The sequence below is a fragment of the Pseudorasbora parva genome, chromosome 7 (genome assembly GCF_024679245.1).
Source record: "Pseudorasbora parva isolate DD20220531a chromosome 7, ASM2467924v1, whole genome shotgun sequence".
Classification (NCBI taxonomy): Eukaryota; Metazoa; Chordata; class Actinopteri; order Cypriniformes; family Gobionidae; genus Pseudorasbora; species Pseudorasbora parva.
Window position 1 is genome coordinate 12,015,393 of NC_090178.1, and position 23,581 is coordinate 12,038,973.

At 38.6% G+C, this 23,581-nt stretch overlaps 1 protein-coding gene and 1 long non-coding RNA gene across 7 annotated transcripts in view; both read right to left on the reverse strand.

Moving 5' to 3' along the window:
- Positions 1-442: 442 nt before the first annotated feature.
- nek11 (NIMA-related kinase 11) overlaps positions 443-23,581 on the reverse strand; it is a 144,705-nt gene continuing 121,566 nt past the window's right edge. The window contains exon 17 of the mRNA XM_067448160.1: positions 443-2,138. Within this exon, the coding sequence (XP_067304261.1) occupies positions 2,040-2,138 (99 nt within the window). The 3' untranslated portion in view covers positions 443-2,039. The remainder of the gene's footprint in view (positions 2,139-23,581) is intronic.
- On the reverse strand, positions 19,401-22,562 carry LOC137082743 (uncharacterized). Of its 6 annotated transcripts, none has more exons than XR_010906401.1 (6): positions 22,387-22,562; positions 20,341-20,385; positions 20,147-20,228; positions 19,925-20,053; positions 19,694-19,763; positions 19,401-19,590 (listed from the first exon to the last, which is right to left on the reverse strand). It is a non-coding gene; the product is annotated as an uncharacterized lncRNA (long non-coding RNA). The 6 variants fall into 6 exon arrangements; XR_010906400.1 differs by lacking the exon at positions 22,387-22,562 and adding an exon at positions 22,212-22,379 and having other exon boundaries at positions 20,341-20,399; XR_010906403.1 differs by lacking the exon at positions 22,387-22,562 and adding an exon at positions 22,030-22,046 and having other exon boundaries at positions 20,341-20,399.

Genomic DNA, 23,581 nt, shown 5'->3' on the forward strand with positions numbered 1-23,581 from the left:
AGTTTAGCTGGAGGGTCACTGTCCTGTAGAGTTTAGCTGGAGGACCACTGTCCTGTAGAGTTTAGCTTGAGGACCACTGTCCTGTAGAGTTTAGCTGGAGGGTCACTGTCCTGTAGAGTAAAGCTGGAGGACCACTGTCCTGTAGACTTTAGCTGGAGGGTCACTGTCCTGTAGAGTTTAGCTGGAGGGTCACTGTCCTGTAGAGTTTAGCTGGAGGGTAACTGTCCTGTAGAGTAAAGCTGGAGGACCACTGTCCTGTAGAGTTAAGCTGGAGGACCACTGTCCTGTAGAGTTTAGCTGGAGGACCACTGTCCTGTAGAGTTTAGCTGGAGGGTCACTGTCCTGTAGAGTTTAGCTAGAGGGTCACTGTCCTGTAGAGTTTAGCTGGAGGACCAGTGTCCTGTAGAGTTTTGCTTGAGGACCACTGTCCTGTAGAGTTTAGCTGGAGGACCACTGTCCTGTAGAGTTTAGCTTTAGGACCACTGTCCTGTAGAGTTTAGTTGGAGGGCCACTGTCCTGTAGAGTTTAGCTTGAGGACCACTGTCCTGTAGAGTTTAGCTTGAGGACCACTGTCCTGTAGAGTTTAGCTGGAGGGTCACTGTCCTGTAGAGTAAAGCTGGAGGACCACTGTCCTGTAGACTTTAGCTGGAGGGTCACTGTCCTGTAGAGTTTAGCTGGAGGGTCACTGTCCTGTAGAGTTTAGCTGGAGGGTAACTGTCCTGTAGAGTAAAGCTGGAGGACCACTGTCCTGTAGAGTTAAGCTGGAGGACCACTGTCCTGTAGAGTTTAGCTGGAGGACCACTGTCCTGTAGAGTTTAGCTGGAGGGTCACTGTCCTGTAGAGTTTAGCTAGAGGGTCACTGTCCTGTAGAGTTTAGCTGGAGGACCAGTGTCCTGTAGAGTTTTGCTTGAGGACCACTGTCCTGTAGAGTTTAGCTGGAGGACCACTGTCCTGTAGAGTTTAGCTTTAGGACCACTGTCCTGTAGAGTTTAGTTGGAGGGCCACTGTCCTGTAGAGTTTAGCTTGAGGACCACTGTCCTGTAGAGTTTAGCTGGAGGACCACTGTCCTGTAAATTTTAGCTGGAGGACCACTGTCCTGTAGAGTTTAGCTGGAGGACCACTTTCCTGTAGAGTTTAGCTGGAGGACCACTGTCCTGTAGAGTTTAGTTGGAGGGTCACTGACCTGTAGAGTTTAGCTGGAGGGTCACTGACCTGTAGAGTTTAGCTGGAGGACCACTGTCCTGTAGAGTTTAGCTTGAGGACCACTGTCCTGTAGAGTTTACTGGAGGACCGCTGTCCTTTAGAGTTTAGCTGGAGGACCACTGTCCTGTAGAGTTTAGCTTGAGGACCACTGTCCTGTAGAGTTTAGCTGGAGGGTAACTGTCCTGAAAAGTTTAGCTTGAGGACCACTGTCCTATAGAGTTTAGCTGGAGGGTCTACAGCATTTTTTACTGCACTGCTTTTCCAGATATTCCAGGCGGTCCAGGAGAATGGTATGGTCCACGGAGTCAAATGAGCAGTGATGGTGATCCTGAATCAGCTGTCATTAGAAAGTCATTGTTCACCCTAAGCAGAGCGAGGAAAGTGAGGTAGGAGATCGGTCTATAATTAGCAAGGACCTCCGGGTCTAGGGTGGGTTTCTTAAGTATAGGACGGATGACAGCAGCTTTAAGGGCAAGAGGGACGTGAGCAGTTTTGAGAGGGAGATTAACAAACTGGATGATGATTGGGCTGACAATGGGAATGAACAACTTGAGCACAACAGTCGGGATGGGATCCAAGGCGCAGGTGGACGGCTTAATTTTTTGGACGGTTTCCTCAACATTGCTCTGCTGAACCTCAGTAAAGTGTGGAAGAGATGGCAATCTCCTGGGCGAGTGGTTGGATGATAGGGGAGACAGGGAGGAAGAGCCAGATATTGAAAAGCGAATGTTATTGACTTTAGATCTAAAAAAGTCAATGAAGCTGTTGCATTTGTTGGGTACTCAGAAGTGAAGTCCAGGAGAACTTGGGTATATCTTTCAGGCAGGCGTTCCTCTTTATTGAGAAACACACATGCCGTCTGTGGCTGTGGGTTGGGGGTGGGGTGGTGGTGGTGGTGGTGGGTGGGGATGGGGAATGGGAATTGATTCCTCAATCTAAACAAAGGAATGCAAATGTTGTATAGGTAAACGGATCCACCCCAGATTCAGTGTCACCAGTCCTAATTCTATCAGCATAACAGTGCCAATCAGATGCATAGATGCAAATCTAATCACTCTGACAATGTTGCCTATAGATCAGGAAGTGCATAAAGACAAAAGACTGATTAGCTTGATCTCGTTAGAATGTAGTCAGTCTGTACCTCAAAATTGTAAAGCATTATGTACATAACAAACTATTTGTATACTATTACATTGGAACCTTGATATAACTATTTATAAATTTGTAATCCCACACATCGCTCCACTGTGGTTTCAATGGATGAAGATGATTATGGCTTTAGGAGATTGTTTACTGTGGAAAATGAGTAATGTCAATTTGCCAATCTGCATAATTCCATGCAAAATAAAGACCAGTCTTACAAACTCGGGGCACTATTTAAATGATCCAAGCACATGGTCTGAAGTGGATGCCAGACTTTTTTTTCTTTATGTACACAATAATAATCTTTTACATTGTAATCCTTTTATTTTTACTTTTATACTTTTATTTTTGTTTGTGGGTGTTGATTCTGGGGTGTACAGCAGAGTGTACAGGTTTTTGTTGGTCAACGGCGCAGTTGGTTTCAAAATAGCAAGCGCCAGCAATGCGCCTTAACACACCTCATTTTCAGACCAAACACGCCCATGGGTGAACAGATGGTGCGAATGTATTTAAACAACATGGCCCTGGATGTGCAAATGATAACTGCATCGGGCTGAAAACATGCACAAAAAAAACACTTGCGCAGAGTGTATGATAGGGCCCTGTTTTGTCATACAGATTTTGAACACATGAGGGTGAGTAAATGACGACAGAATTTTATCTAATCAGTGTTGTAGCTAAATTTGGATGTTTCCCACTTAGGAACGACAGATGCTGAGGCAAAGCTGTTAGCCTTCATCATAAAAAAACATGTAACACTCATTTCATCAAGTCTAGTCTGACAGATGTATTACACACTTACCATACAAGCTAGAGTGCTGTTATACTAAACATCAGTGATTTCCCACTAAGCATGAAGATAACATTTGATAAACAAAAATGTATTATTCTGCATTTCAGACAAAATGTGGGCAGTTAAATATTAAATATAAAGGCTCCAAATGATCTTTTGCAGCAATGCCATAGAAGAAACAAAGGAAGTTTCACTGAACAGTTCTTAATTGAACCATTATTTTCTTAGTGTAACATTTTTTCCACTATTAAGAACAATTTCTGAAATGGAAAGGTTCCATTGATGTTTGGTTCTTCATGGAACCATAATCCATCAATGCTAATTAATAACCATTGATTTAAAAAAGTGTATGCCACTGCCTTTTCCCCAGGCAAAGTACAAAGTAACAGCCTGTCTGGAACAATGCAACACAAAGACAAGTAAAGGGATGGAATATAACAGGTGGTGTAATATGAAATATAAGCACTTTTGAAACAATGTCCATCTAATCAAGCTTTTTTCCAAATTTTCCAAATCACATGGCGAGCTAATCAAAACCAACTTACAGACACAGCAACAATATGTGTCGCTCCCAGTTTTTAATAAGACAGGGCAAAGGTAGGCCGAAGCTGAACAAACTCAAATGATGTTTGCTCACTGAAAATGAGATATCAAATTGCTCCAGAAAGTAAATTGTCCATCTGAGGATAGCATTGAATATTTGTTTGCTCAGACATAACCCATCAATCTCCAATAACTGGGGCAAAAAAAAATCAACCAATCTGACTGCACTCAAAGTTTGAGATGGCAAAGAAATATTTATCTACATGTTGTAGGACTGTTATGGAGGAACGTTGCAATAGGTTAATTAGATAAATCTCAAACCTTAATGAACTTTTCCTTTCACAACAGGAAGACACACAGCCTTTCAAGGATTAGCATGAATTAAATGGGAAGGAAAGGTGGTAAAATTGATTCCTATAAGCCTGACTTTTTATTGAGGGATTAAAGAAAAATTCAAAAGCCAAGCAAAAAGATAACCAGGGATAATGAACGAAAGGTCTTGTGCTTTATAGAAACACTATATTGCCTGTTTTAATGAGCATGCTTTATTTCTCCAGGAAATAAAAACATCCAGTATTGACTTAGAAAGCAAATCACTTCAAGGTCACACATTTTTCTATGATCAACAAAATATGATATATGATCTCCCCGATTAAGTGCCTAAATGTATCTGCCCATTAGCCAGATGTTTTATTTTATTTTTATTTTTTTACTGTACTTCATATTCTCGTAAATAGCACATACCGTGTATCCAAATATAAGAACACTTAAATCGTGTAAATAATACGTAACGCTGAGCTGTACAGAACTGGATACTCTATCTAGCCAACAGAAAATTGCGTATCAGTGTCAGTTAAACATGGACGAAGATTTCTGAAGGACAGAAGAGAAAGAGTTTAAGATGTCAGGTATCATTCAGATGCCCTTGCTGTAACCCTGCAGCTCCTCTTGCTAACAGGCACTCAGAGCAATCACAGTTTCATTCACAGGTTCAGACTGACTGTGTAAGTTCACTGCACCGATGTCACAAATGACATTTAAGGTCTTCCAGAGATGCTGCTAGATCAGGAGAACTTGAGCTGCCCTAAAACATGTCTTCTTGTTTGCTGAAAGCAGCAGTTACACCAAGAGATCTGTGGTATTTCACTCTAAAATCTTACAGTACAGTAGCTAATAACTTTAAAGTAAAAGTTGAGCCTACCTAAGACTGGAATCTTATAATTGGTCCTGTTCCAATTATAGATATTTAGATATACTAAAATCTATAAGAGATGACCAATAATTGGGATTTTGGGGTTTTACCTTTTGAGAAAACATTGTGGACATAAATTACTTTTTTTAAATATAAAAATGTATGTAACTTTTGGCCATTTAGTGGATAAAAAAACAAGAGTGCATGCATTTTTGCAGAAGAACATTTATTTGTTCGTGCTTTGGCTCTGCATGACTGAACATTCCCAAAACAATCTCAAACTGACCAACTGATGATATCACTGTAACTAAAATAAATTAAAATAAACTTAAATTCCAGCACAGTGCTACAACAACCACAATGAAATGACTCTTCACAATAGATAACTTACCTGTTAAGTAATGAAAACAGAAAAAAAAAATCTTAAATCCTTTAGTTCTCACTGTCTCCGAAAAGCCAATACTATGTTGATTTTTGTTTTATTACAACATTTTTTTCCGCCAGCAGATTTTCCTTTATTCTGCTTTTTTTTTTCAAAACAAGTGATTCTCCGGAGGATCAAGATTTAGTGCTTTATGTTGAACTTCCTCACTTGTTGTGACAACTAAACTATGTCATTTCCACACCATACAATGGTCAAAGTAGCCGACACAACTTTTCTGTTTACGGGTATGATGACATGGGCAAGTGACGTATGTACAGAATTTTCCATGAAAAACAAACCACCTGGTGTAAAATATAAACTGATAAAAGGCTTACAATTACAATTGACAGAGCAAAGTGGTCACTGAGGCACCAACAGTTTCTACATTTACAAAAATGTTTATTTCAAATCGACATCATGAGCTCTGCAGTAAACGTGCTTACCGATTCTGCAGGTGTGCGAGGTGCCTTGATACCATGGCTCCACTTCATGCTCACTACTGCGCAGACTCAGGTCCTGAATAAGTGCAAGATGTCAGTCCCATATTGGGACATTGGCGCTTTTTTACAATGTAAGTGAGTGAAGGTGTGTCTTCCTTTTTTTTTTACAGTCTAGAGTCAGCACATCACACTATAGGTCTGATGTCAATGATACAAATAGTTCTCATGTATCTCGTAAACCGATTACAATGAGAGCAAATGAAATTGAATATATACATTTGAACCAAACATGACATTTGAGAGCAATAAAGGAGAGGAATTTTTCAGTAAGTAACAAATAAAATTTTGGTTTCTCTAAAGCTTTCACAGCGCACAAGTCACGTAGACCACTTTTACTGTCATTTTAGAGCTTGACAGCACAGCGTTCTTTATTACAAGAAAATGATCAGCATGAACATCTGCCAAAGATCTCGTACTTGACAGAAGAAAGAAAATCATGCAGGCTTGAAACGACGTGGGAATGAGGGTGACGACAGACTTTTCACTTTAAGGTGAACTATCACAGTTTGATCCCACTGCTGGCAGATCATAAGACAACGGTTTATTATTTCTTTTCATCAGCAGTCTCTCACTTTTATCTCTACCTGTCTCTTGTCCGTTTTTTCTATTTGTATCAAACGTCTAGTCTTAAGTTGGATAAGCAATAAGAAAAATTTCCACCTTGAGTATAAGGATGTATCAAAAGCTAATGTTCAATTTATAAAAAGACTCTTTGGACAGAAAAAACCTTGCAATCTCCTTTCCTTGCATGATAACTGATAAAATAACTGAAATGTGATGCCTTATATATCACTGAAGAAGACCAATCTAATCTGAAACACTTGAATGCCCTCTAGGCCCTTTAACCTTCATTCACAGGTGCTGCTGCTGCCCAATATGAATAAATGATTTGATAAGTTAATGCCCCTTTCAGCCATTAAGCTTGTCAGCTCAGTTTTAGCTGCATATGATAGTAAAGGGCCAAGACCTTTCCCATTATATAAATGTAAGTAGAAATGGAGAGTGCAAGAAGAAGGAAAGAGAGAAAGACACATTGATATTATTGGCCCTGGTGTTCCCTTTTGTCTAGTCACATGAAACCATAAGACCGACATAACACCTGAGGAAGAAAAAATGCAATAGCAACCAATTACGGCACTGCCAGAGCCTGGAAATTGCTCGTGTCAGTCTTTTCCTGTAGGCATGAGCGCTGGAGGAAAGCTTTCCTTTTCAATCTCACACAACATGTGGGTATCCTCACTAAATCCATCACATGCTGACAAAGTCTAATGATAAGGAGGACACAGAAGGAGGATTCCCACAGAAAGTGAGTTCACAATTTTCACTCTAACAAATTCTGCTTATGAAGAGCTTGTGTGAACATATACAAAATGTGTTTTTATAGCAATATTTGCAGCTGCTTGCACTTACTGAAAATACTTGGACTTTTACATTGTTATACAAATATAGTTAAGGTACATGCTCTTTTGAACATTCGATTCATCAAAAAGTCCTGAAAAAAAGTATCAGTTTCCACAAAAATATGAATCAGTTAAATAAGATTTCAGTTTTCAACATTGATAACAATAAGAAATATTTTGCCCAGCACCAAATCAGCATATTAAAATGATTTCTGAAGGACCATGTGACACTGAAGACTGGAGTAATGATGACAGAATAAAATGTAATAAAAGCTTATTTAAGTGAAGTTCACAACATAATTTCGGGAGGAGTGAACCCATCTAATCTTTCAATTAGCAACGTACACAAATGCAAGTTCGAGAGGCGTGAACCATCTAATCTTTCAATCAACCGCAAAGCATATAAGCAGCCTCTTACCTCTTTCAGGCATCAGTCATTTTGCTCCCTCCACCTCCCCAACTCCACCTACAACAAGAATTGTAAAACTCAAAATTTACCCTGCCAATCCAGTCAAATGCAAAGCATGCTGGGAACCTGAAATCTACTGCCTAGTTTCAGTAAATGCAACAAAAATTATGCATTTAATCTGACTCATTAAATGAATAAGCAATGAAAAAGAGTTTAATTTAAAATTCTGCTTCATTAGCTCACTGTAATCAAGCAGCAAAATCTTTCTTTTTTTAAGCATTGAGAGAAAGTAGTCATAGCTGGTAAACATTTTAAATAGTGCAATTCAACCAAGTAGATCAGATTTATATCCCACTGTAAATTAAATGTGCATATCCAATCAGATGGCGATACGATCGTTTCAAGTAAACAGACCGTAAACTTTTAAAATGTCACATTATAGACACATACTCATTTAAACATATTTCAGTACTAATGCAATGTAACAGTAAAACAGCTCATTGCCTCAAAGACTAGAGCAAATATATGCCAAATCTCCAGTACTTCACACAAAAAATATCATGTTGGTCAATATTTGCAAATCATTCAGTACTGAGAGGTGGGTAAGAATTATATTCAATGTGTTTAGGCCTCAAGGCCCCTCCGACAGGTTATTGGAGAAAGATGAATGCAAACAATGTACAGTATGCAGTGCACATACCCTCTCTCTCAGTAAGAGGAGGCATTACTTATATTCAGCGTTCCTGGCATTATTATCTACTCGATGGCATTATGCCTCATTGCACTTGGTCAGGGACTCAGGGTTGATGGGAACGAGTGATTAAAGGTACAGCCACAGTGCACTGAACGCCCACTCTCCACCCGAACCCGATGAGACAAAGCGGCAGGCAGAGGAATACAGAGATGAGTCATACGCTGCATATGCCCTGTCGAGGATCAGGATCAAGACCTGATTGTCTTGCCTGAAGCCTCAACATGTATTCCTTTAGACAGTATGCTCACTTACAGACTCCTGGATGTACCGCTCTGTGCAGTTGGTTAAGCTTTGGGAGTTTGAAGTTAGTCTTGCACAGTCAGATTTCTGACTATCTGTAAATATGAATGAATGAATGAAATCATTTTATTTCGAGCAATGTATAAGGACACATAACAAAGGCAATAAAGAAGCATTTTGATTAGTCTGTACAACTAGTTCAATTCATGATACTTTGACATCACAATTCCAACTGACTGGAGCCATCCATCCAAATTAGTCAATACAAAACATTTCCACATTGCAGTTATTCTAAATATGAAATTGGTGATATACCAATTAAATAATGTGTTGTACTGAAAACAATTGACAAACAGTGGACAGGGGTCCGCATGGGCATCCTCACTGGTCTGGGGCTATGCAACAAACTGTGATGCATTCAGTGTATTTTGACACCTGATACCATGCTAACATATTGGTGCCAGATACCACAGCACACCTTCAGGGGTCTGAAATCCATGTCTGCCCAGGTCAGGGCTGTTTTGGGAGCAAAATGGGGACCAACACAATATTAAGAAGGTGGTAATGCTATTCAAATGTTTGAAGAAATTTTCAAAGAAATTTCTTACAGTAAAAAAAAAAAAAGTAATATTCTGTAATATATATTATAATACTTGATTATATTTTAAAATGTAATTAATCCTGTGATGCACAGCTAAATTTTCAGCATCATTACTCCTTCAGTCTTTAGTGTCACATGATCCTTCAGAAATCATTCTGATATGATGATTTTGTGCATGATTTGATTTCAGAACATAACTAACTAACATAACTAAAGTAGATGCATCCATTTGCTGAAAATATCTTATAATAATGAGGACTATGCAATGCAAAGACTGAAAAAACAAACAAACAAAACAACAGCATTAAATTGATAAAGTAGACCGGACCCCATGCTGTAATTATTCTTCAAATTAGTCATCCTCATTACCAACAAAAAACAATAACTTAGAATGTATTTTGAGTATGTGAATTAAATCCCCAACACTAGTGATTGGGAAAGTGGGTCAATTTGAAGAACTTTCTCTACAAGATTAGAATGCCAAAATATCAATTAATTCATCTATTGGTAGCCATGAAACCTAATGTAGCCCACAGGGGGACGGACACAAAGGCACCTCCCAGAGCATGAGGATCATAGTAGCTGGAAAGCTCTGCTGGAGCCAACAACAATTTATACTGAGCTGCATTCACTGTGCAGGTGTGTATTTGACTGCAAAATCTAAAGATGCAATCTCCTCAGAGATTTTAAGCAGTGCATCTCTTATTCAAAACCTGCTCTTTAATCGTGGCCCTGCACCTGCGCCCAGTTTGGCTTCTTCTACAAGTCATCAAGCACAAACTCGGGAAAGTACCACAACATATAGGACTAATTATAAATAAATCTTTACTGGCAAACGTACAGCTGGGGATCACTGAGATCTAAATTGTATCAAGTTTTTTACTTTTTATTTGAAACTGCTATAAATACCATCAACATTTATGTCAAAAAATGTTCATTAACAAAGTAATTTGATTCACATTTTGTCAACCATGAGAAAAATGTCCATGGTGACGATATTTTGGTTTTATTAAATTATGAATTATGAAAATGTATCAAATGAAAACATAACAATAATAATAAATATAAACATAACATTAATTTTAACATTAAAATTTGGAGGTCTCTCCTCCAAAATTTCCTTTCTGTCCTTAATAAATAAATTGAAAAATTAAAAACATTTGTTGACTAAAATTCTAGGCCATACTGGAAAAATTGCTTAAAAGATCCAAGAGCAGCAGGAGGCAAAAAGGTGCTCATTATCTCCGTGTCCTCTATGTCTTTCTCTTTGCTGAGCTGAACACTCACAGGATTCATTTTGGGTTTGAGACCTCCTTAAGTGATCACTGTAATTCTGAGGTCAATACAGCGGTCTGTGCAAACACAGAGTTTCAGCAATTACAGATTGTGTGCCATCTAGGATTTTCTCATGGATACTCTTGCACAGGGGATGGTAAGGTCGGGGAAGCTATACTTTAAATCGGAATCTTGCCAAGCTAGATTCTAATCATAATTTACAGTAGTGCAACTACAATCAAGCTACAAACAGAAGTTCTCATGAGGGCGATATCTTGTATATCTTTTATATGGGTCAGGTACATAGGTAGCCTGACAAGCCAGACCCACATCAAGATGTTTGGTCTGGAAACTCACCATTGACAGCTCAATCCAAGGGGCGGGATAACGGTTGTCTTTCAAACTCCCTCTGCACGGGATAGGATACGGTACACAACCAACCAGAGCAACGAAGGTAAAACAGAGCTTAAATGCAAAAGTAGTCCAAGGCACTCGATGGGTATATTGAGAAAGTTAAAAAGCCTTTATTTTTTCATGGCTTAAACATTTAAAAAATTGGTGACAGAGACACCTACGCGTTGCGGCTTTACATGCCTTCGTCAGGGTGTGTATAACAAACAACATCTCAAGCTCTTTTCTAACCAGCCATTAATTGATCTAATTACAGACACCTGGTCATTCAGTGTGCGTGTGTGCGAGAGAGAAAGAGAGAGAGAGAGAGAGAGAGAGAGAGAGAGAGAGAGAGAGAGAGAGAGAGCGAGACAGAGCGAGAGAGAGAGAGAGACTGAGAGAGACAGAAGAGAAAAAAAAAAAAAAAAAACATATATATATACATATATACACACATATATACATATATATATATATATATATATATATACATATACATATATATATATATATATATATATATATATATATATATATATATATATATATATATATATATATATATATATATATATATATATATAAATAAATAAATAAAAAAAAAAAAAAAAAAAATGATATTATACATACATACATATAAACATGCAAACACATACATACATACATATCAAATATAAAACAGAGCTTGTTGATAAACATTCGCCGTATCCGGTCAGCAGAACTCCGAACACAGTGCCGTTCTTTGTTCTTTTCTCAGACGGGAAAAGAATAGCTTAACTCCAAGTCTTCCAGAGTCGCGGTCAAAGCTGATTCGAAAGACCGCCGTTCGCCAGTTTCTGTGTTTACTAGAAGCATGCAAACGCAACTCGGCCGTCGTCATTATGGCCCTGCCCACCGACTCTATACACGATGTAATTGGCCCGACAAGAGTTAGGCGAATACAGCTCAGAAGGGTATTGAGAGTTGCTAGACGACACTCGCGGGCAGATTAGATTTGTTGCCGCTAGGGTGCGTCTAGATTTCTAGGCTAGTACATAGGTTCATTTACAGCAGGGTTCCTCAAAACCGGTCCTAGAGGGCCACAGCCCTGCAGAGTTTAGTCAGGGTCAAGGGCGGCCAAGGCACATTGACGCACATGGGGAGCGAAGGCTGGCCCGTGTGGTCTGATCAAACTGATGAGCTTCTGTAGCTATTCAAGGTCTTTAGAGTTACTAGAAAATTGCAGGTAGGTGAGTTTGATCAGAAACTGAATTAAAATGCAGGACAGTGGCCCTCGAGGGCAGGATTTGAGGAACCCTCATTTACTGTACATGAACTGCTTGAACATAAAAACTCATTGAAATGAATCTGACTTTTCAATGACAGACACATGCTGTACTCAAAAAGTTGCCCTACCTTGTCATCTGCCATTTTTTCAGGCAAGGATCTGTGCAAAATTTTATGGACAATTTAGAAAAATGCTATTCTAGTTTGCACTATTCCATTTTTATCCTGTTACAATTTGCAAAACGTAATTCTTTTCCATGTAAGAATAATTTATCAGCATATTTAGTTAATTATAATTGACACTGTTTACTTAAGGGGGGGGGGGGGGGGGGGGGGTGAAATGCTGTTTCATGCATACTGAGCTTTTTACACTGTTAAAGACTTGGATTCCCATCCTAAACATAGACAAAGTTTCAAAAACTAATGTTGGACGTTTGATGGAGTATTTCTGTGTCAAAAATACTCCTTCCGGTTTCTCACAAGTTTCTGAGAGTTTTTTTCGAGTATGGCTCGGCTTGACGTCGCTAGAGCGGACGGTCCTTGTATGGACCGTACGGGCTCATAAACACCCGCTCAGCTGCAGATCCACTCTTCCGTGAACACTTGTGTCGTTATAGTCCGTGCCATGCTCCACTTTATTCCTATGGGTGACGTCGAGCGACTTCAACGCTTCAGCACAGCATTCCGGGAAGGCAGCGCTGCATTTGAACCGATTTGAACGCAGAAATGACGGGAAGCTTCACAACATTGCTTCAGTCGCGTCGCAAAGTGGATTTCTACGGTCACTGCTGTCACAGGACTTCACCAAATCATAACAAAGAAGTGTGTTTTTGACTGAGCGGTCCCAGCGATAAAGGTTCGGTCCTGCTTTGGAAGCAGCCGGTGAGTAAAACTGCTTCAAATGTCTGTGCTGTTGGCTATGGTCGCGTGAGTAAACATCAGTAAACGACACGATCGCGTGCTTCGTCATTCAAATGCACTAACGGTTACTCCATTGTTGTTCTTTGTATAACGTTACACTAGTCTGACGTGCAAAACCGTTTTGCTTGCTACTGCTAAGGTTTAGTCGCATACAATAGTCCATAAACCGAATCATGTCCTCATAAACTGCGAGTAAAGACACACAAATGTTGACAGGCCACTAAATACAGTACATACCACAGAGACAGACATCCTGCTGTTGCTGTTTCTCCTGTTCAATTTATTTCAGCCTCCGGATCTGATTCTGGATCATATCTGTATCAGTTGAATCTGATCGATAGCCATGGGTTTCTCCACGCTTGAGGACGTCACCGCTTTGTGCGCATTGGTCATTCTTTAGCCCCGCCCACACGATACGCCTCCAGGCGCTCGTTTTTTTCCGGAAAGACTCGGAACAACCTATATTTCTTTTATAAATATAATAAAACTAAAGACTTTTCGGAAATATGAAGGATGCAATACTATTCTATAGGTACTCAAGATTGACATGAGATTGACTGAAAGTGTTTCACCCCCCCCCCCCTTTAAATATTTAGTTCATTTATAAGCAAAGTTTATGTCTGTTTTGTCTTGTCTGCATTAGACACAGAAACCTAGAGGCAGAGCTTAGTATGCTATGCTGTCAGTTGAATTACCAGGTCAAACTATAATGAACACTGTATTTTTGGTTTGCTTTTTGAAGCTACAATACCATTATAAGTTTTACTTTATAATAATAATAATAATAATAATAATAATAATAATAATAATAATAATAATAATACAATAAATTAATAGTTTTATTCAGCAAGGAAACATTTAGGGGTTGTTCACACAAAAATGAAAATTCTGTCATTAATTACCCACTCATTGTTCCAAACCTGTAAGACCTTTGTTCATCTTCGGAACACAAATGAAGATATTTTTGATTAAATCCGAGAGCTCTCTGACCCCTCCATAGACCGCTATTTAATTAACACTTTCAAGGTCCAGAAAGATAGGAAAAATATTGTTAAAATAGTCCATGTGACTTCAGTGGGTCAACCTTAATTTAATGAAGCAATGAGAGTACTTTTTATGTGCAAAATCAAACAAAAATAACAATTTTATTCAAGAAGTTTCCATTGTAAATAGTGCAGCGTTCTCATCTACGGCAGCCGATGCTGTTCACGCGGGCACCACAATGCATGTGCAGGAGCTGCACTATACTGTAAACTGAGACTAACACAGGCCAGAACTATTTTAGATTGTAATAATATTACCTGTTGCAGGCTTGGTGAGCATAAGAAACATAAGAGCATAAAAAACATAAAAAAACAACAACTTCTGAATGGCAGTGTTTTATAAGTAGCTGTATGATTGAACCCAACTGAAAGAAAATGAGAACACTAACACTTCCTCAAGAGCAATGTCCCTCTCTGATTCTGTCACACATCTGTCATTGTGACCACCAGCCTGCAAATAGAATATTCCTGGATTGACACTACAGTATAATCGCTCATGATAAAGCGACAAGAGAAAAAACAAATCTCTTCCATGTAAATCTGAGCAAATTACTCAAATAGCTATAACTGCAGCGAGCATTCCGAGCAACAAGCGATTGAACATTTTCTATGTACGTCTGTTACTATGGTTTCAAGGCTATCGAGGGAATAGAAAAAAGGCTTTACATCGCATTCTTGTTCATACAGACAGTATCTGACAGGCTCCTGAAAGTGATTTTTGAATCACACACGTGTAAAACAGCTGTCAATTTCTGTCAAACACTGACAGAGTGTCAAAACTAAACTCACTATCTTTGTTCAGTCAATCTCTCCATCCATTTTATAAACATCCTTTTTTTATCTTGTGTGACTGGAGGAAGTACACGCAGTGAATCCCTCACAACATTTGTGATTGTCTGTAACAATATTCTGTCTCTCTCTAGTCAAGACATATCAGTGTATCACCTGTAATAAGGTGTCTGATAACAGTCAAAGTAAAGAACTAGAATAATTCATAGAATAAGTTGAATAATTCAACTAGAATTACAAAACAATGGGCTCTTCGCTATGGTAGATCTTTGAATCTTTGAGCAGTGGGGTGATTGAAAGCTTTGTTTCTTGACATGTGGAAAAGTGTGCACAGTAGGAGGACGCGGGCTATGCGGTTAATACTTGACAGCACACTGAAATGTCATTTAAAAAGGGAAAATGAGAGTTAACAAGCACAGCACGACTGCACAAGCACAGTATAAACACAGCTATGAACATGATGTGCTAAAATGTACTGTGAATTTCTGCTGATCGTATTAAATGTTAATAAAATGAGGGAATCACTTTCTCTTTTCACCTCACACAAACCTTAAACCTTCTTTGTAACAGTGATAACAAGCATTACCAGTAATCCATCACTTAAACAAACAGCTGTTTCTAGAAACAAATACATTAACTGTGATTACATTAGTGATGGCATTGTGAAGACCACTCTGTCTTCCTAGTGATACAATGTGTGCAGTTCAATTGGCAAGATTATTAAGGCCATCGTTCGAGTTTGGACTATCCTTAAAGGGGAAAAACAACAACATTCTTACATTCGTGTCATGGAAAAATCAATAACTTGTAATGAATGTCTCGGTTTGCTTCAGCGATAACAACAGAACAATGGAGTAGGCTGACTGGAACAGTATCTCAGCTAGAGTCCTGTGTCTCTGTGTTTTCTGCTATTGATCTTATACTGTTGCGTTTTACTCCGATCGCTAACTTCTGAGCTGTGAGAAATCAGCCAATTTTGGGTGAACAGGCACCACAAAACAGGTCGATTAATAACTGTAATCATAAAACACCAAGGGTTTACATAAGATAGCAAAAAATGTAATATGTCAGTGCACTGCAGTTCTTCAAATGAAGTAGAAGAATTAAATAGTGAAAGTTATGTGATCTATATACACTGTATTGCCAAAAGTTTTGGAACGCCTGTCTTTACATGCACATGACCTTTAATGAGATCCAAGAAGGCTTTAGGAGTGATTAATAACTGTAATCATAAAACACCAAGGGTTTACATAAGATAGCAAAAAATGTAATATGTCAGTGCACTGCAGTTCTTCAAATGAAGTAGAAGAATTAAATAGTGAAAGTTATGTGATCTATATACACTATATTGCCAAAAGTTTTGGAACGCCTGTCTTTACATGCACATGACCTTTAATGAGATCCGAGAAGGCTTTAGGAGTGTGTTTATGGGAGTTTTTGACCATTCTTCTAGATGTGCATTTGTGAGGTCAGGCACTGATGTTGGACAGGAAGGCCTGTCTCGCAATCTCTGCACTGTAAAAAATTATGTGTTCAATAAATTATGACAACATATGTTTTTACATTGTTTTAACTCATCAAAATATGTTAAGAAATGTTGTAACTAATTTTTTAAAGTCAGTTTAACATAATTTAAGTTTAAATAACTTAAACATCCAAGTCGATTGTAATGCAAAAGTTCACAATTTGCCTCTTTTTTTTTTTTTTTTTTACAGTGTGGTTTAATTCATTCCAAAGGCGTTTCATCAGGTTAAGGTCAGGACTCCACACCAAACTCGCTCATCCATGTCTTAATGGACCTTGTTTTGTGCACTGGTGAGCAGTAATGTTGGAACAGGACATCCCCAAACTGTTCCCACAAAGTTGGGAGCATGAAATTGTCTGAAATGTCATTCCACTAGAACAAAGGGGCCAATCCCAAACCCTGAAAAACAACCCCATACCATAACCCCCCCCCCCCCCCCCCTCCAGAAAACATTACACTTGGCACACTGCAGTCAGACAAGTACCATTCTCCTGACCAAGTACCGTTCTCTCTGCCAAACCCAGACTTGTCCATCAGATTACCAGACAGAGAAGTGTGATTCGTCACTCCAGAGAACACGTCTCCACTGCTCTAGAGTCCAGTGGTGGCATTCTTTACACCACTGCATCCGACGCTTTTACACACTTGGTGTATAAGTATTGGATGCAGCTGCTCGGCCATGGAAACCCATATGTAGTAGAATGGAATATTTAGTAGTGAGGAAATTTCATGAATGGACTTATTGCACAGGTGGCATCCTATAACAGCGACCCATACTTTCACACGTTTGTAGAAGCATCTTAATGCCTAGGTGCTTGATTTTATACACCTGTGGCCAGCATGGAAGTGATTGGATAACCTGAATTCACTGAGCTGGAGGGGTGTCCCAAAACTTTTGGCAATATAGTGTACTTTTAATGAAGCAGCAAATATAAACAAGAAAACATCCAGATATACTTAAGCCTGAACGCAGTAAAAAAAAAAGCTTTATTTTTTTTGTACTGAATCATTATTTATTCCAAAAAATGTATTTAACTTTAAATAAGCTATTCAAATCTTGATTTATTTTTATGAGTATGAAATATATAAAGCTAAGGACCCGAGTTCTTTAAAATATAAAATGGATGCATCCCACATCACAAATATCAGGTTTGTGTGCTGTCAGAATTTAATTGATGTAGCAAACATGATGAATAATTTCAATTAGAGTTTAAAGGAAGTGCAGTTTTTAATAATGGATTTTTACTTACATTTTTTTTGCCATTTACCTACAAACACACAGCATAGTTGTTGTGGGAATTTCCATTTTTAAAAATATGTTACCTATAGAAATGTGTGTGTACTGTATATACACTGACTGTATGTCTAAACAATCAAGAAATGTCATACCAGAGAATAAATAAGAATACATTTTCCACATTAATGTTGTCATTTTTTTATGTTGTGTCACAACAGTTGACACATTTGGACTAATGTTATGTATGAATTTTTTGGGAGTTGCAATTCAGTAAAACCCCTTATCCATTCCAATTCAATTCCTAAATTCTGAATAGAGGGAATGCACGTGACGTCAGAGTCAGCTGGAGCGACTGTGATTACGCCCCCGCTGAGTGGCAGAAAGACTGAGAGGCAGCACTGGTTTACAGCACGAATGCAGCGAAAACACACAAAACCAGGCCCGGCGTCAGAGAGGGGGGTTGGGGGAGGCTTGTCCAGGGACCCCATGGACATCGCTGATCCGAGCTTGAGACGGACTTGATAATAGCGTGCAAATTTTCTCACTTAAACCACTGCCACCTGCTGCTGCTTCTGCTTTAAAACCCTTTGACACGTACGATCAAACCCGTATGATCATTCTGTGCTGGTCCCTGGTGCGTACGATCATACCGGTGCGATTAGAACGCTCAGTGACCAACTGCCGAATTCAAAATTTAAAATCTGTTTTAGCGCGCTGACTGGCGCTGAGCCAAAGACTGAGTGAATGAAAGACTTACTTCGCTCGGTGTCTTTTAATGTTTATTTTAGGTTTCATACACTTCAAATTATATTACACAACCACAAAAATATCAGCGAACACTAAATATAGTTTGTAACTGCATACTACTATATATAACAGCAAGATATCAGTGTTATAAATGGCCCGTGATAATATTACCGATCAAATAACAATCATTTTCTACCCTTTGACGTGAACGATCAGTCTAGGCTGTTCCCTTACGTAATGTCACATATATCAGGAGAAGTGGGTGATCTTGTGTTATAAATCCAGCTAGCTTAGCCTCCCTGGCACTGTTGTAAACACATAATCGCGGCACAAATGCCCATAACGTTAGCCCGCTATAACATTACATATCAACTAACACAATCATTTACTACCATTTCATGTGTACGATCAGTCTAGGGCTGTTCCCTCATGTAATGTCACATATAATCAGGAGAAGTGGGTGATCTTGTGTCGCAAATCCAGCTGACTGCCTCCCTGGTACTGTTGTAAACACATGACGGCGCCACACCCACAGCTAGTGATAAATTACAGAACATCTATTCTAACTTATATATTTTTAATAAGTACATAAACCATAAGGAGTTAACTTGCATCCATTTAAATTTAGTTAACAAGTTTGAAAATATTTTAATGAAAAATAATAAAATAAAACCTTTCCTGTAGCTCAAACAGTAGAGCATAGTGCTAGCAACGCCAAGGTCATGGGTTCGATTCCCAGGGAAAGCAAAAACTGACAAAAATGTAAAATGTGTACCTTAAAATGCAATGTAAGTCGCTTTGGATAAAAGCGTCTGCCAAATGCATAAATTTAAATGTAAAACATGCATTGCAAGCATTTTTTCCTGCTGACAAGTTATGTCACTGTTACCTCACGCTCACGTTGGTACCCACTGCAGACACAATTTTAATACAATTTACCAGTTTTTAACTACTTCAGAGAAAAAGCAAGACAATTTTTTCAAAAGAAGACAACTGACAAGTGAGGAAATAGAGGAGTTTTTTTTAATTCTGATGAGGAGAATTTTGACAGTGAGGCAGAGAGTGACAGTGATGAAGACCTTCCCCCGAACCTTCAAGCTCGGGATTACTGGAGCACAGACCCCATGCTCTTGACACCATTTTTCGGGTCTTTGTTTTCACAGGACCGATTCCTTCTGCTCCTCTGCTGTCTTCACTGTTCAAACAATGCAACAGCAGTTTTAAATGACCCGCTGAAAAAAATCAGAAATATTTTTACTGCTCTCACCTCCTCCTTTCATCGCATTTTTGTGCCATACCGGGATCTGTGTGTTGATGAATCTCTGATGAAGTGGAAAGGCAGGCTGGCATTTCGTCAGTTCATTCCATCTAAACGGCACAGATTTGGGGTCAAGTTTTTTGTTTTGTGTGATGTGCTCACTGGTTATGTGCAGGACATGATCATTTACTCCAGATCTACCAGTGCCATAAAACACCACCAAGGACTTGGGATTTCTGGGTCTGTTGTAATGACACTACTAGGACCTTACCTCAGAAAGGGTCATGTCCTTTATGTGGATAACTGGTACAGTAGTCCCACACTTTTCCAGAACCTTGTCTCTTGGCACTGGAGCTTGTGGGACTGTGTGTGCAAACCGCAAAGGGATGCCAACATTCGCCTGTAGAATGACAAAGGGTAATGTGGAACTCAAGGAAAATGGATCACAGTTGGCAGTCAAATAGCATGATAAGAGAGACGTCCATGTCCTTACCACTGTCCACCCAACTGGTATGGCAGCCACAGGGAAGCTGGATCACATCACTGGGCAAGCCAAGATGAAGCCAGTCTGTGTGCTGGTGTACAACAAAAAGATGGGAGCAGTTGACAAAGCGGACATGATGACTGGTTTTCTTGAATGCACCAGAAAGTCTACCAAGTGGTACAAAAATATCTTCTTTCACCTACTTGACACAGTTTTACTGAACAGCCACATTGTCTACCGGCAAATTACTGGTAAGATATTTCTATAAATCAAAGAATATAAACAAGATAAAAAAAATTGATCACATTTTCAATTAATGTAAACAAAAGTGTTATAAAGGGTATGCATGGATGTCACTTTCCTGAGTGAGTGGCAAAAGAGCTGCTGCGTGACTGGATTTAATAGGGGAACCGGTGTAAACAACGAGTAAACAAGTTTCAGTTTAAACTAAAGCTTAGACTTGATATAGTGGTGCTTAAAACTTACCAAAGATCCAGTGATCCATGGATATTGACAAGAACATTTCCTGGCATTTTTACATGCCTGATTTTGAAACCAGTAAAATACATAAATCAAATTTGCCTGTGAATGCTTTAAATAAATACAATATACTAAGGGTGTAATGGTAAACATAACTGACGGTTTGGTATGCACCTCGGTTCTGAAGTCACGGTTCGGTACAGCAGGGGAGAGAAAACTAAATATAAAATAGGTTTTTTTTTTTGTTTTTTTTTAAACAGTGGTTTACTGAACAGATTGTGTCAGTCCATAAATTAATTTAATTATAACTAAAATATTTTAATTCAATTATAACTAAATAAAGAATTAATTAAATTATAACAGGTTTTTTTTAAATCTCTCTTCTAATAGTTTTTATTATTTGCTAATAAGTTATACCACACTCATATAGGCATACATCATGCATGTTACTGGCCATTGTTTAAATCTGCTAGCAATTCAAAATACATCTTTATGGCTGTACAAGATATTATTCAGCACCCTGATGAACATCGCAATGCCGGGTTGGCCTACGTTGTCGTCACGTTCTCTCCATCTGGATGAAGATAAGGAGCAGAGACTGCACAGCGGGTTGTGTTGACAGTGTTTAGTGATTTGGAGAAGAGAAAACTTCAGAATAATGTCACAGAGTTCATTCATGAAGTTGTGTGAACAACGCACAGCATCCGTATATGTCCGCGCACATGCACTTTGGTCAGAGAGGCAATATTGCGATTAAGGTATAAGATATAAGGTGTTTACATGCCAGCTGACGGTGAGGTCACATGCATACCCTCTATAAACAAATGTACAATAATAAACAGATCACACTGTCACATACTATTCTATCCTCTTCCTTACGCCCTATGGATTTGTTCTACTGTGAGTAGGAAAGGAAATCACTTCCCTGCAATTCAAGACGAACCTGATGAGAGGGCTGCTGGAGAACAGTATATTTATTGTTTTGTTTATAATACTATTTTGATTGTTGTTCATTGCAATTATATTTATAATTTGTTTTGTAATTTTATTATAAAGTGTATATATGTATAATATAGTCTAAACAAAAAAACATTTAGCTTAAATTGAGGAGATTTAATAAAACATGAATGAAATGTGTACATTTTGCAATTTCTTTTTAACAAAAGACATACGTTTTAATTATGCTAAACTTATACAACACATTCTGACTAGCAAAGCAGAGAAAAGGTCATCATGTATGCATTTGACATCATGTAACTTAAACTATATGCAAGCTAATAGTCAGTGAGGCGTGACCATATAGCTTTTCTCTGCTTTGCTAGTGAAATATGAAACTCAGTAACAATATAAACACTAAAACAAATAATATATTCATGTTACGTATCAAGCCAACTGAACCCTAATAACTTTACCGAATGCACGGAGCATATTTGCAATGTGCAAAATGACAAACATGACATTTGAACGTCCACATTTTTGAGTACTGTTCGTTTTACAAGAGAATTTTTTAAATATCTTTATTCATATTTATTGCATGTTTGTAAATAATTATATGTGCTCCAAAATAGGAGGGAAAAAACTAAAATATACTCACCATTTGACACGCGGATGTTGTGAGGGAGATGCAAAATGCCGTGTGCAAGCGAAATTCAAAGCAGTGGGGAAAAAATAGCAACATAAACATGTCAACCATAGTGTGTACACGCTAACAAATAATGTGAAAGGTTTTGAATTAAAAAAATAAAGCAAAACATTCATAGAGCGCTCACCTGCACGCGGTCATCCACCACGAGCGCCATTGTGACTGCGTCACTGCAAAAACTCACGTGTCAAGGTTGATGTGTGTTACCATGGAAATTAGAACGCATGTCATTGCATAATAACGGTCGCAATAAAAAAACTCACGCCAGGCTGCCAGTCTTATTTTTAAGAACGTACGTGCGAAAGGGTTAAGAGGGAACCACTGCCCATAACTGCTTGTCTAGGATATGTAATCCTCTGTAAGAATTCGTAATAAAAGCATATTATTAGCGAAAAGGAGCTAGCAAAATATCCAGTGTGTATCTGTATTTGCACTCGTGAAATGATTACATTTCCAACGTGCTTTCACCTTGGTGAGTAATGTAGCCAATCACAGACATGTTTGTAGATATCTACAACGCAGTTGGCCAATCACAGGTGTTCAATTTGGAATCCACTTACTGCTCGAGTGTTTGTTTGACCGGGTGCTGAGTTCGGTTAACACGAGTGTCTGTAAGTGCAGACATTGTGAAAATAAGAGCTTCATTGTATACCAGCTTCACTGCGGAAATCTGTGAGATTGCGTTTATTGAATGAGTGACAACTTTTAGTGATTATAAAGGAAGCACTCTTTGCACGCTGTCTGGGCAATATAATTATTATTTATTTTTTATTAATAGGTCTTATATTCAGAATTTGTTCTTTTGTTTTCCCTTCGTGACAAGCGGCCACATCAATACACTGACCTATCCACATATACAAGCGGGATTCACTCGAAAAATGTGATGACTGATCAGTTGAAAATATTGATATAAAGATAATGTTGAAATCAGGCTCATAAAAATGTCAGGAAAACACGATTCATGGCTGCATGTCATTATCCTTGAATCATTGAATCTGTGGTTGTAAGGACCACTATATCGAGCCCAACCTTTAGTTTAAACTGATAATTGTTTGCTATACTCGTGTTTTCCTCTAATAGCTGCGGTCACGCAGCAGCTCTTCTGCCACTCAACCCAGGCCGAGGGGCGTGTTCCGGGGGGAAAGTGGCGTCGATGCATTCCCTCTATTTGCACAACCCTACCATACGTATTTCACTCCATTTGTTGTTGATTGTGGAGTATACAATATGAAGCTGAATCACAGGCAGATCTTTAGAGTACATAAATTGATCTATATGGTTCTTGACAGGTAACATCTGTGAGTGTGTGTGTGTCTGCTTCA